Source organism: Fusarium keratoplasticum, chromosome 6 (genome assembly GCF_025433545.1).
Source record: "Fusarium keratoplasticum isolate Fu6.1 chromosome 6, whole genome shotgun sequence".
NCBI lineage: Eukaryota > Fungi > Ascomycota > Sordariomycetes > Hypocreales > Nectriaceae > Fusarium > Fusarium keratoplasticum.
The window spans coordinates 3,053,548-3,067,781 of NC_070534.1; the positions used below are offsets into that span (position 1 = coordinate 3,053,548).

Genomic DNA, 14,234 nt, shown 5'->3' on the forward strand with positions numbered 1-14,234 from the left:
CAGTGGGGCAGAATGGGGACGTTGAAACAGCTAGAAAGATGTTTGCTTGCGTGCATGAACCTTATTCAAAGCTTCATGCAGGTCGAGGAAGAATACTGTCAAAGGGGGACGCGCTGGAAATCAAACGAAGCAAACATGGACAAAGGGGGATGGTTTGGAATACTAAGGGCGTTGAACGTAGGCTTCAATTATTAAAGAATGGTGCCTGATTATTTGACGAACGGGACGCGGCTTGGTGCCAAAACTTCAGGGGACTAACAGTGATGGTAGTGGTTTGGAGGGGCCGACGCATCCTGAATGCCCTCCCGCCGGCCGCGCCAGCACGGCACATGTAGGAAGAACCAAGACAGCACGCCATGATTAGTAGATTTGCATGAATCCAATATTGACGGAAAATTAATTCATCAAGGAAAACATGCTTCTATTGCGCCATGGTTTTCAAATATCATCGAGTGCAATAGATGTAAATGTCCATGCCCAGGTGACACACTCTACGAAATACCAATCATCATCAACACCAAGATTTTGGGATTACGGGCATGAGGTAACTGGATGCGAGGGCACATCTGGGAGGGCGTGCCACAGATTGGGGCGCGGCTGGCGTGGATGAATCGGCATCCGTAGCCGTGACCCTGACGGCCCAGCTGCACCTTGATATCAACCCACGATGCATCACCTCCTCGTCACCAAGCGAGGCGAGCGCACAAAGTCACAATTCAAATCAAATAGATCAAAATTAATTAGGCGGGAGACTTCAATAGAATCTCAGGGAATTACAGTGACCTCAGGGGGCGTGCAAGGCCGGTAGACCTCGTCCCAGCGGACCAGGACAGCAGTCGCCCTCCCTATATCAAAATAACTGCGTGCCAAGACACATCACCCCTATAAACTCTATGCTTTACGTCTGCCTGGCACTGGACTCGGTCGGTTTTGTCCTTATTGTCCAATGGGCGTGGCTCCTTCCGTCTGATAACCTGGCAACGGACCGTCCGAACGTGGCCGTGACAAAGCATCCACGCTCGTGAGCCGCCCCTTCCCTTCCCGCAGTTCTTTCTCCGATCAGGGCAAAAATTCCCAACAACCCTCGCTCCCCTTCCACAACATTCTCTCCCATCACCTTCCCAACCTGATTCCCCTCCGAGATTTTCTTCCTCTCCTACCCACCCTCACCCTCCCTCACCCACACATCAAACATCAACAACATCTTCCTGGTTCACCATACCCGCATGGAAGTGAACCCGGGATCTTTGTTTCTTTGATCTTGATCGTATCTCTTTCTCTCTCAGCTTCCTTTCGGGAGCATCGCATACAGCAACACCTGCTCTTTGATCTAGCACTTAGTCATTTTGTTCACATCTCGTACCACCGCGAACCAAGGCAACATGGCTCATCGCCGTGATCCCGCCTTCGAGAAGGCCATCTCGCCTCCTTCGGACAATGGTCCAGTTGAATCGTTCCAGGTCTCGCCGACCTCGTCTCAGGACACTCGCGTCGCCATGTACTCCACCGACGAGGGAGCTTCCAACGCTGCCAAGGGCAAGGGCCGTGCCGTCGACGCCCCCAACGGCTTCTCTGGCGCTTCTTCCGATGCCGCTACTGTTCGAACCCGTATCTACCCTCACGTCGAAGAGGATCCCTTCGCGGGACCGTCGACCGCCTCCGGCCAGTCTATCAACCCCGGGCTTTCGCCCATGGCCTCGGCTTTTCAGCCCACTCCCACCTTTCAGCCGAACGATGGAGTCCTCGATTTTCTCAGCACTGACCTGGGAATATCTCGCCTGATCGAGGTTTCTGGTGATGGTGTCACCGTCACCGTCGCTGAAGTCGGAAACTTCGTCACCGTAAGTACCATCTCCTGCCGACCGAGTGAACGAAGAATCTAACAAACCGCTAGGGAAAGGCGAAGGATGATGGAGTCCAGATTCATGGAGGTCGTACTCTGTCTACTACTGATTGCAAGGTGTATATCAGTTTTGAGGACCTCCGCGACGCTGGCTGGGCCTCTACCGTGCTGCGACAGAAGCACGGATGGATCAACGGTTTTCTTCACGGAAACATGACCGAGGTTAGTCTTCTCACCGAATGCTTTCATTTTACAATAAGCTAATGTAGTCTCTTAGAACGGCTACGAATATGCCGGCGATCAGCGACTGACTCACCTGGGTCAAGTTGCCATTTTTGCCTCCCCACCATTCGGTGCTGTCGCCGACCCTATCCAGGTTGTCGAGGTAGCCAAGGCCATCTTGAACTCACATGGCCAGCTGTTTGGACTCGTCAAGCAGCTCGGGTGGGGTGATGGATCTTTCCGAGCCATCGGCCAGTTTTGCAAGGTCGCGGACGCCATCAACGCCGTTCGAGTTTTCAACGGTGTCACTCCTCACGTAAGCATTCCTTTCGTCCCAAGAATTCAAAACATGCAGACGATGCCTAACGCTGCTTCCCAGGGGCTCCACCTGGAGGTTACCGCTCCTATCGGGCCCAGCAATGCCAAGGCCACGGGTGGAAACGATCCCGCCATGCATGGACTCGCTCTTGTCCATGTCGCCAACCGCCAGCAGGGAGCTGGAGGTGGAAACCGCCCTGTTCATGCCCCATACCTCATCCCATCCGCTCCGGCCAGCATGCAGTATGGGATGCAGGGCATGCACCTTGTCGGTCCTGCTTACCAGGCTCCTCCCTCCCCTGCCATGACCTCTCGTCATGGTGCCAACATCCACTCGCCTTCCCGTTACCGCAACGGTAACCATTACAACTATCATCATGCGTACCACAATGGTATGCTCACGCGATGGAATCCTCGCCGACAGCCTCGTTCTCACCGCGCTGGTCGGAATGTTAACAGCACCAATCATGTTGACCTGCAGGAAGTCATTTCGGGCCGCGACTGTCGCACGACTGTAAGTTTTACGCTCTCTTGTGGACTGCCTTTGATACTGACTGCAATTAGATTATGCTGCGCAACATTCCCAACAAGGTTGATCAGCCCATGCTCAAGCGTTTTGTTGATGAGTCAAGCTTTGGCAAGTACGACTTCATGTACTTGCGCATTGACTTCGCAAACGATTGCAAGTAAGTTACTTCTGCTTTGTGGACATGATCAGTGCTGATTCTTTTTAGTGTTGGGTATGCTTTTATCAACTTCGCAAAGGTAAGTTCCGACACACTCCACCTTTCAAGTTCCATGCTGACCACCTTAGGCGGAGTACATTATCCCCGTACGTCAAACATCGATGATGGAGCTTACGTGCAGACACAACTGACTTAGTGACGCAGTTTGTTGAGCATCGTGCCAACAAGCGCTGGTAAGTAACGGATTTGGGAACCTGGCTCTATCATACCTAACCACACCATAGGAACTTGTTTCGTTCCGACAAGGTGGCTGAGGTCTCTTATGCCAGTAAGTTTACTCTCTCCTTGACGAAGCGGCAGCAACTGACACGGCTTAGCGATTCAGGGGAAAGACTGCCTCGTGCAGAAATTCCGCAACAGCTCAGTAATGCTGGAGGCCGAGCATTATCGGCCCAAGGTGAGTTGATTCCTCAGCCCTTCTCTGTCCCTTACCTAATATGCCTAGTTGTTCTACACGGATCATTGCGAGGACCAGCAGTTGATTGGCCGTGAGGAGCCGTTCCCCGGTCCCGACAACCACTCGAAGATGAAGCGATCTTGCGAGAATGCTGAGCATGTTGGTAAGTGTTTTTCAATCCAAGTCTTGTTTCATATGCTGACTCTGCTTGCCGCAGGGCTCTTTACCCCCAACGCTGGCCAGCACTACCGCGATGAGCAGCGCCGCCGCCGCTCTCAGTATGATCGCGGGACTCGTCTCGCCGTCTTGGAGGAGATGCATGAGACTACCATCGGGCCTTACTATGCCCGTGACCTCAACATGCGTCGTTGAGGCTTGGATCACATCACTCTTCCTCTTCAGAAGTCATTTTGATTTTTGATTTTTTTCAAAAGTCATTTTGCTCCTTGAGTGGTCGTTGAGGCACATTGGCACTACGCCCATTGGCTTGACGCGCAGAATTCGATTTCGGAGGCTTTTCCAGGGGTTTGAAGGCTATGGCCTGGTCTGCATTATCTCGGTTGGTCGTCTCGAATAGTCACAGGAAGAAATAGCTCTTCGTAGCTACATGGAATCAATGATATGGATCAACAAAGTTTGGCAGTGATGCATGTATGCGCGTGTCGGTGCTTGGCAGCTGGCGTCCCTGTCACATCACTGCGAAGCATGTCACGTTGTGGAAAAGTACCTCTAACCATCTAGTAGCCGAAGAAAATACGCCATTACTATCTATGCGGCCAGCCGCGATTTATGGGGATGAGGGATTCTCAGGTAAAGCAGGTAAGGGTTTACGTGAGTTGTTTGGATGCATGGCAGGGGAGCGACGGAGGAGAGCAGGCTGGGCTTCATGAGACGAGAGAGAAGCATCCGTGGAAGATGTATAACCATCAACAGGCCCAGGTGTTGGAGGCGGCGAGAGCTGCTCGCATCCAAGACGAGAGTCATCGACGAACGAGGTGCGACGACGAAGATCAGCAGAAGACACGTCTCCAGCTGATGACGACAGGGGAATGTAGTCTCTTCTCGACCGAGGCGTCAACAGAGACGGGTCCTCTCCATCGGTATCGTATGAATTCCCATACAGAGCGCGAACACGACCTGGCGACGAAGCTGAGGCGTCATACGAGGCCAAGTTGGCCTGGTCCATGAAGGGCGCAAGGTAAGGGAGGGACACACCCCGAGAGAAGATGACGAGTAACAGGCAGGACAGAAGAAGCACGGCTTGCACTATGGCCATGCGTTTCTGGAAGACGACCTCGTCGGCGAGGAGGTTCAGACGGGTGCTGAGAGCAACGATCTCACGGTTGGACTGCTCGCGCTGGCTTTCCAGTGCGATGACGGTAGACTGCCATATTTGGTCGTACTGCTCGCGGACGGACCGCAGCTCGGCGAGGACGGTCTGGTTGAGGTTGTCGAGAAACAGGGTCGCTTTGGAGATTTGCTTTTGCTCCGTGCGATGGAGGGTGTCGGACATGTGGCGGGCCTGATCCTCGACGTACTTGAGGGAGAGTGTGAGGTTGGATTCGACTTGGTGGAGACGCTTGGAGATGGCTTTGAAGAAGCCTTCCTGAACAGTGGGAGATGCGGGAGAATTTGATGTCGTGGCGGTTGTGCGGTTTTTGGGGTTGGCCGTGTTTGCTGGTGAGGGTTTTGCGATGGATGTGGAGGCCGAACTAGAGGTCGAGGTGGACGAGGTTGAAGCTGTCTTGGCGCTTGTTGCTGGAGCCGTCGAGTTTGAGCCGGTGCTAGCACTCGAAGAGGAGATGGAAGAAGGGCTAGTTGGTGAGATGGCTGGTGTTGCGCTTGGAGAGGCGGTGGATGAAGATGACGAGGATGTGGCATCTTCCGTCGCTGGGTATTCGGCCCTACGGACGTGAGGTGTCGAGGCACCACTCCTTTCCCTATCCTCCGTTGATACGTTCTGAGAGCTTGCGCTAATTCCCTCGATAGAACTGGTATCAGGCTGGCTGGGGACTCTGCCTGTCGTCGCGTTGAACGAGGCAGGGCAGACCAATGGGGCCAAGAACAGCATTGTGGGATCATCGACTTCACAATACGGCATTTTTTCTGTCGATGTTGGCACGATGGGTTCCTGAGGCTTCTCGATTTCCAGGGGCTTTGCAGATTCATCCTCTGGACTGGGTAGCTGTTGAGGCTCTTCATGGTCCTCATGGGAATCATCATCACGGTCCTTCCACGAGTCGAGCATTCGAGAACCGTGGATACGGATCAATGACACCGGGCAATAATACTCGTTGCCATACTGAGTCAGGAACTCGATGCGGACATACTTGGCCCAGATCTGCGGGTTTTCCACCAGGAAGGGTTGGATATCTCGCGAGTTCCTTGCCTCAAAGGAACCGACCTCCTTCCACTTGTCGGGCTTAACGGGATAGCGGTCACTAACACTGACACGGAATAGGCGGACCATGCTGGAGAAGAACTCAAAGTTTGCAATGACGACGGTGTCGATGAGGACGTCGTCGCTGAGCTCGACGATGACGAACTTGCGCGGGGCCGAGCACTCGAGGAGCATGTACGAGTCCTTGTTCTCGACGAGGATGGCCTTGGCGTTCTTTGCGCCGGGGCTCGACTTGAGGACGGTGGCGCCGGCATCAAACGACGAGTAGGAGAAGCGCTCCTTGCACGTTTTGCCGGCGTCTTTGGTCTTGTGGATGGAGCCTTCCTCGTACACGACGGCCTGGCCTGCGCCGTCCCTCCCGGGAATCTCGACGTCGCCGCCAGAGGGGCGATCTTTTTGCTCCCCGGCGTTATCGAGGTAGTTGTCAAAGTTGAGAGATATCTCGTCCTCCTCGCCGAGGCCGGCGTGGCCCATGTCTGGGGGTATCCTGTCGTCTGCGCGACGAGGCTGGTTGTTTCGGGATCGCAGGTCCTGGGGGTCCTGACCGGTCTTCCGAAGCATCATTTCCTTCCAGTCCTCAAAGGACATGAAGGGTTTTGTTGGCTCCTCGCCTGCGGCATCTTGTTCGCCCTCGGCGGTGGCGGCGGGGGTGGAAGATTGGGACTCGGCGTCTGCGCTGGAGGATTGCGGCGCATCGCTGCTGGTCACGTTGGACGGGGCATCGGCGGTCGCATTGGCTGCTGAGGGTGTTGCGCTCGACCAAGAGCTCGTCAGACAGGATTGTGGGAGGGTATGGGTGATGTAGTTGATGGTTCGGGCATCGCAGGACGAGACGGTCGTGGACGTCGACGAGTCGGCGCGACTGGACTCTTGGCTCTGGGCTTGGGCTTGGGTCGGAGGCGTCCAGGCTGACGAGATGGCTAGGAGGCGGAGGACAGTCGAGCCCAAGGACGGAGTCATGGTCGAGGGGACATTGGGACTTTGCGTTGAGGGGGGTTTTCGCTCGTCGGGGGGCGTTGATGGACGGACGTTGGTGTGGGTGAGACTTGTACCGACGATCTCTCGACCCACCGACGTGTCCACAGCGCTGATTGGCTGGCAGGGTCGTATTATAGTCCTCGCAGGGAACAAAGCTCAACTCCTTTTATTTAGGATTGATAGAGTGGAGGTTGAAGAGAGAAGAATTTGGAGATGTAATTGCTGTCTAATTCCTGGTGTTGTGTCTTTGCACTTGCACTTGTACTGCGGAACGCAGACGCAGTTGAGAGAGAAGGAAGAAGAGGCTCAAATACAGCATACTAGCAAGCAATTCCTACCAAATGACAAAAAATAGGCTCTTGATTCCTTTCGAGAAAAATTAGAAAATCAAAGGAATCATGTTGAATTGGACAGGAAATAGTATCTACATCACGAGATTTGGCAGTGCATCATGGTGTGGCGCATGGTGGAGTGTGACTCGGAAGATGCTTCAGCTACCAGCTACAGCAAAATAGTGCCAGAAATACCATTTGGCTTCATAAAAGAACTGATTTGAAATCATGCATCAAACCCCATTAAAATCCATGGCATGCCCTTTTCGATCAGGTATCCTCCCTTGCTTGCAAGGATGAGGCGTCTGCCAACTCTCCTCGGCCATGTCCTCCTCTCACATCAGAATGGAAAATTTGCGCCAACGACCATTCACCAGAACCCAGCTTCGGTCGAGAATGCAGTCGACGCATGGGTCTCGCTTTCGAGTGAGCCCAAAGTAGTTCAGGTGGTAATCACCACAGGGCTTGGTATCGCAGCACCAGCGCATACGAAGGAGTTCGTCTGGGCCGCGGTGGCCGCAGACCATTCTGGAAGGGGCAACGTCGAACCAGCACATTTTCTGTAGTAGAAACTTGTTAGCTCTATGAGTGCATGATGTAATAAGAAGTGAGATGTGACTATACCGGTGGTGGAATGGCGCTTGGAGTCGATAGGAGAAGCTGGTGAACTGATGGAGGCTGGGGATGCTTGCGCAACTGAAGAGGAAGATAAGCATGATATTTCTGCACGGGAAAGAATATCATACCTGGTGATGCGTGTTGCTTGAAGTCGTAGAGAATGCTCGGATGTAATGCTCTGATATCGTATGCCGTTGGTGTTTGGGCGAGGAGGGGTTGACGAGCAGAAGTTGAAATCTGGCGCAGAACAATTGCAAGTTCGTGCCGCCAGGCAAAAGGTCAGTCACCATATGGATGAGTCGGTGCCTGAACAACACTGGCCAAATATCCACTGTCGTTTGCTAATCGGTGCACTGCGAGCTCTTTAGTCAGGGGACTCGATAATGACAGGTGACCTTGATGGGCAAACAGCCGAATTATAGCTCCATTGTACCTGTTGAATGATGTAATTTTCAGTATATTCTTTGACATGCACGAGAGTAGCCTACAGAAACCAATGTGGTGCATTGTAGGCCCGTGGTGCGCACTTTGAAAAAGTCTCCATCATGTTCGGGTCTACGCAGCATTACGCCCCTATGATCTATTGCCTGGATTAAAATACATCTTCTCATGTCTTCTAAGAAGCCTTTGATAGCTGCTGCCTCAAACCTGGGACACTGAGCCCCTTGATCACTCCATCCTTGGTGACAAAGTCAATCTCGTCCACAGGCAACCCCTGATAGCGGAACTGATCAACTGAGAACCAGTTGGCGCAGTAGTCTTTAAAAACACCAGTAGCAGACCTCTGGTTGGTGACAGATTCGAATACTACACGCCAACGCTCGTTCTCGCCGACTGGATAGATGCGTGCGTCGACGTTGGGATTGTTGCCGCCACTGATCGCTGCCCAAGCCTTTAGGACAGACTTGCCCTGACTTGTCCACTCTGTGATCTTGATTCCAGGATCTTGGTCAAGAGTGAGAACAAAGGAGTCTTTGTCGTTCGTGTATTTCCCAGTGTACTTGTTGCGTGCTTGCTCGCGAGCTAGGTTTTCAAAGTAACGCACGACCTCCTGGACCATGAGATTCAGTAGATCTATTCCAGCCGCGTAGCTATCTGACCCTGCGACATTGATCGTGATTCCGACGTTATACTCGGGGATGATGACGATATAGGCGGCGTATAAGACGCCGTCGCCGGCTTTGGTGTAAACGTCGACAGGCCGCAGAGAGGGCGTTACATCCGAGACTCAGTAGATCTCCCAGGGCATGCCAACTGCGCCTTGAGCGGTCGAGAGGAACGAGGTAGGCTTGAGCCAGAGGTCGGTTCGGGGAGCGGAAAGGAGGTCGTGGCGGAGGATGCTTCGAATGAACTTTGCGAGGTCTTCAGGGGTTGTGTACAACCCAGCTGTTCTTTCACAGTAGTTAGTAGTTGATTTACAGAAGAGAGAGGAGCTGGCTCACGGGTCATAGTTCCCCAGGGGAACAGACATCAGCTCGAACCCGCCGTCAAGGGGAAGTAGTGCCCGTGACGGATCCTGAAGCTCGAAGCCAGTGGCCGAGGAGAGACCCAGGGGCTTGGAGATCTTCTCGTAGATGATGTCTCTGAACTTCATCGAGGTCACCCTCTCGAGAACAAAGCCAAGGATGATAAAGCCGCTGTTGGAATAGGCTACCTTCTGGCCCGGCTGCCAGGTGAGGTTGTTGTTCTTGAGGGATTCGAAGAATTCTGTGTAGACCTTGTTAGAAGAAGTATAGAGATGGCTGACGAGAGGCTACTGACCAGAACGAGTACACAGTCCAGTGTCTGCAGTGTCACAGACAGGAGTACCAGAGGCTGGAGATGCTTCCGGGAAACCTAGAGCACGGAGAGTCTTGGATTTAAGTCCTGTAGCTAAGTCAAAAGCGTATCCTACAAGATGTTAGTCAACTAGAGGTTGGCACGAGCCAAAGGAGCAGAGCAGGACTTGCCGCCTTCACGAGGGACACCACCAAGCTGGCTGGCCAACACCCTGAGCGTGATGTCCTTGTAGTGATCGATCTTGGCCAACTCTGGCACATATTTCGAAGCGGGATCGTCGAGGCTGAGGTTCTCCTGGAGCAAAAGAGCCAAGACTGTGAAGACTTTGGTAACACTGGCCACGCGGTAGATGGAACTACTGGTCACCTTGCTAACGCCAGTCCTGTTGAGGTTGCCAGCGGTATGGTGGAAACTGGACAGAGTCTCTTCCTCGCTGGTCACCTTGACGGAGAAGGAGTTTGTCGAAGCGTTCCACGCCTTGCTTGACTGCACGAGATCCCTAAGGCTTTCGGCCAAGGAGTCGGTGAGGTTTCCGTTTGATGGGACCTTTGGAGGAGGGAGGACTGGGCCAGTTGGAGGACAGTATGAAGAGGCTAGAGGGAGCCAGAGCAGGCTAAAGAGAGGGAGTGTAGAGGGCTTCATGTTGGATGCTGCTTCTGCGGCGGATGTTTTGTACTCGGAGGCTCGTTACAGGACATGTTGGAACTCTGTCAACAGGTCAACTATATATACTTAAGACGTACTAAGAACACATTATATAAATGGACTTGAAGATAGTTGGTGCTATGCTCGGAGTGGCCATGATCGTCGCAGGTGAGGGAGGTGTTGGCGGTGCAAACTGCAGCAATACGGTTTACGACGAGCAGTGGGGAAAACAGTCTTACAGTGGATGTGGCCCCTGTAAGTTACTGGGGTATCCATGCTGCAACGTAACGCATCCCGCGAAGACCATCAGCAGAGCCACTTGCGCTGAATCAGGATAGGAATGCGAGGAGACATGGAATTCTAACATGCAAAACAACAGAAAATTAATCTTGAAAAGACAGATAAAAATCGAAGATTTATACAGTTCGAAATTGGTTTTAATTTGGTAGGTGGAATTCAGGGGTATCTGGGGCCTCGCCTACTTCAGCTCGCAGCTCGAATGGTGCTGAACGGCTTGGTCTCGCCCTGTCAAATCTGTTGCAGTCTTCTCTGCCCTCCGTAAATTCTCAAAACTGTAGTATATGCTCAGAGAACCGTGTGTATAGATGTAGACAACCTCTTCTTCTGGACCTGACTCCCAAGATTCCCTCATGCCGACCCTGAGATTCCTCATCTGGTGTCCCTTCTCACGCTTCTCTTTCGACGGAGGAGCAATGCTGACGATCTAGGCCAAGTAAACTTTATCCAATGTAGCCTTGGCATGTTGGAACGCCCGAGGGAGGAAGGGTACGGGATTGGTAACTGCATAGTCGATAGCAGAGAGTCAAAAGTGTGAGGTCGTGGTAATACTTGCTGCGTAAGCCACACCAGACTTCCCACGAACTCAAATACGCTTGTAGATACCAAGCAAGAGGATCAAGAAAACCAATGCTGACTTCTGAAGATGCCCTTGACCTGCCCCTGAGATACCCGGTGGGAGTTTGACTGCCCTCCGTCTGCGTCGGCAATGAAAAGCGTCGAATGGTACCAGGATGGCCTTTGGACGTACGTTTCGAGTAAGCTCACAGAAGAAAGCCCACATACTCTTGTACTCCGAGGAAGCTATAGCTGCCATACTGGCCCTGACAGGTGTCCGGCGAGAACCGTGTTTGACAGGGAGCAAGTGGTATTTCGGGCTGGCGCGGTGTATGGTGTACCAAAGGTCTTCGACCCCCTTTCCACCTAGAAAGGTTCCGAGCGCAAAGTAGGGCAGCTGGAGCAAGAGCTTGGAGACTTTCGAAGGATGCCACGGGTTGGCCCGAGGGAGCTGGAATCTTCTCATGGTGTCGACTGAAGGAACTGCTTGGTAGTGTAAGTCAGTACGGCTGCTTCACAGTCCCTCCTGATGAAATAGGGGAGCTTAGCTCTGATGTGGAGACGTAGTTGAGAAGCTTTTGTTTGAAATAATGCGATGATTGGGCGATCGGTTATTCTTGAGGGAGTGCGAGGGAGAGAAGCGTCGGGTTGGGAGAACACCCAGCAGCACCAGAGCTTGTAGCGGAACGATTTCTGCAAAGCGAAGACTGGATGCCAGTTAGCTAGAGACTGAAGAGAACAAGACAGAGTATCTGTCTCTGCCAGTGAGTGACGCTATACCTGGAGAGCCCGCGCAGGCGATGTGCAAAGGTCGAGTTTCAAGGTAGCGACCGTGTAGACCGGCAGGTTTCGCTGGGCTCAGTCGGAAGCGCTGTAAATGGCAGACATGTATGTATATGTAGAGCTTGAAGAGGCTCTTCTGGAGGAGCGAAGGGGGGTCTGGGACGAGATCGGGGTCGTGGAAGAGAGTTGAAGCGGACTGACGGGCGCAGCACCTGGTCGGCGGCGAAGCGTTTGGAAGCACCACGACCACCTTGCAACGCAGAGTGTTAGATGAGAGTCTCGAGCATACGAAGAAATGAATAGAACAAAGAACTGACTTCTGACAAGGCGTATTAGACTCGAGGACTCGGGAGGGTGCAATACGTCGGAACAATCAACTATGCACAGGCAATTTAGGGGGCATGATGCATCACCAGGGCTTCATTTAGAGGCTAGATACTGCCCTGGCTGTCAGCATACGGGGAGCGCAGCTGCACGAGGCCACTGAATTCCCAATATCAAACCTCTGGACCTAACCGTCCGTAGTGGGCGAAGTCCCTGGAACTGTTCCAAAGAGGGACACGCTCGAGATTGGCGGATAAGTTCCCCATTCTGCCAGTGCCGGCTCGCAGTGTCAAGCATTCCCACGAAGGCATATAAACCGTGCCAGCTCAGAAAAACAAACTCTCCCCGCTTCTTCTCTTCTTCCCCAGGAGAATCTTCCCACTCACCCTCACTTTTCCCCTTCGCAACCGCACACTCTCTCCTTGTCGTCAAGACATTTCAAGCATTCTTCTCTTTCTTCAAAGCATTCTTTTCTTCTTCGAAGAGTTTGCCGCGAAGCGCAGCGTTCCCTTGCACCCATCACCACAAAGCCCTTTGAGCATCTGCTACCACACACACATACAATCACCTTTGATTTTCCCAAGTCTCTCGACTGTTTGTTTCTCTTCCCCTCAAGGTCCAAGAAACATCTCATCGCCATGGATCACACGGTCCAGAACGACGGCGGCAACGCTCTTGTCCCTTTCACTCATCCTCACCACGAGGATCTTGTCGACGCCCGCCGCAACGACGGTAGACCCTTCTTCCGCGGCATGGTCGTCGAGGGAACCAACATCGAGGTTGTCAGCCTTGGGCCTGACCTCAAGGCCGACTTCGACTTTCGCCGCCAGTTCGCCAAGTTGTTCCTGGTTACCCACCTCTTGGCTTTCGAGACTTACGCTCGAGCCATGATTTCCGCTAGCCAGCCCGATGTCTCTCGCAGTCAGCTACCCCCCCCTTTCCACCTGTTCCATGGCACATTGCTAACTACACTCTCTTTAGCTTTCTGGTACCTTGCTCGCTACATGGGTCGCGTCCAGGAGAGAATTTACATCGAGAAGTCCCTTGACGCCATTCGCCAGCTCAGTATCATGTCCCATATCATCAACGTTCTCGAGGTCCATCACAAGCGCACCAAGCCTGGTATTGATCGTTTCAACCTTGGCACTGGCATGTAAGTAAAAATCGTGCTTCTTTTCGTCTGGAATGGCTGTCCTAACTCCGACTACAGTGCTGTTGTTTGCTTCTCGACCTTCTTCTTTGCTTCTGACGGTTTCTTCGCCTGTATCCTTCTGGGATTCGCTGTTCTGCACATGATCATCCTCTTCTATCCCATAGTGGTTCACCTGTTCCTGGGAATCATGCTCCGCGAGGCGAAGAAGATCGTCGACAAGGTTGTCCAGAAAGCCAAGAAGGGTCGCGTCACCAAGGCCGACATTGAAGCTCTCGACGACTGGAAGTTCCGCTTCCTTAAGTATGTCGCCCCCGAGAAGTGCAACTTCATCAACATTGCCGTCTGAAGAACTCGTCCGAGTTCGAGTGCGATCCAAATGGCCTGGACGCACGTAGAGGTTTCTGCGGGAACACTCTTCACACGCCACTCACTTTTTGCACGATCATTTCACAGCAACTGACGAGATGATTCATTCAACGGAGGACGAAAAGAAACTGTCACTCAACAATCGGCTCAGCTGATGAGGGTGAGAACATGGTCACTGACTGCGGGTGATGGAGGCAGCAGAATGGAAAGGAATCTGACTCGAGGCCGGTCAAGGGCCACTGCCCCCAGGGCAGGATAGCTTTCTGTAACATCCACAGTACAGAATGAAATTTCGCTCTGTAAACCTTCTAGTCCCTGCTCGTGATGTCCCGTAGACGTGTTTTTCCAGATGCCGCCACGCGTAGTCTGAACTGTGGCAAATGATGCGAACAACACGCGTCTCCATGGAAACGCGATCGTTATCACCTGACATTTTTCCTGCCGTAAATCCGACGCAGCGTGCTGCTGGAAAAA

General features: G+C 52.8%; 3 protein-coding genes across 3 annotated transcripts; 2 read left to right on the forward strand and 1 right to left on the reverse strand.

The window, feature by feature from the left end:
- Nucleotides 1-1,382: 1,382 nt before the first annotated feature.
- On the forward strand, nucleotides 1,383-3,898 carry NCS57_00892800 (RRM domain-containing protein; the record flags this gene model as incomplete). Its single annotated transcript, XM_053058726.1, has 12 exons — nucleotides 1,383-1,841; nucleotides 1,895-2,065; nucleotides 2,121-2,381; nucleotides 2,445-2,897; nucleotides 2,948-3,069; nucleotides 3,118-3,148; nucleotides 3,198-3,215; nucleotides 3,274-3,302; nucleotides 3,354-3,397; nucleotides 3,447-3,526; nucleotides 3,575-3,689; nucleotides 3,744-3,898. 12 exons carry the CDS (start codon nucleotides 1,383-1,385, stop codon nucleotides 3,896-3,898), a joined length of 1,938 nt encoding a protein of 645 aa, XP_052912557.1.
- A 415-nt stretch (nucleotides 3,899-4,313) lies between these two features.
- Nucleotides 4,314-6,887, reverse strand: NCS57_00892900 (SUN domain-containing protein; the record flags this gene model as incomplete). The annotated part of the gene is made up of 1 exon (XM_053058727.1): nucleotides 4,314-6,887. The coding sequence occupies one exon, from the start codon at nucleotides 6,885-6,887 to the stop codon at nucleotides 4,314-4,316; it is 2,574 nt and encodes an 857-aa protein (XP_052912558.1).
- A 5,992-nt stretch (nucleotides 6,888-12,879) lies between these two features.
- Nucleotides 12,880-13,740, forward strand: NCS57_00893000 (uncharacterized protein; the record flags this gene model as incomplete). Its single annotated transcript, XM_053058728.1, has 3 exons — nucleotides 12,880-13,162; nucleotides 13,223-13,394; nucleotides 13,452-13,740. 3 exons carry the CDS (start codon nucleotides 12,880-12,882, stop codon nucleotides 13,738-13,740), a joined length of 744 nt encoding a protein of 247 aa, XP_052912559.1.
- Nucleotides 13,741-14,234: the final 494 nt, after the last annotated feature.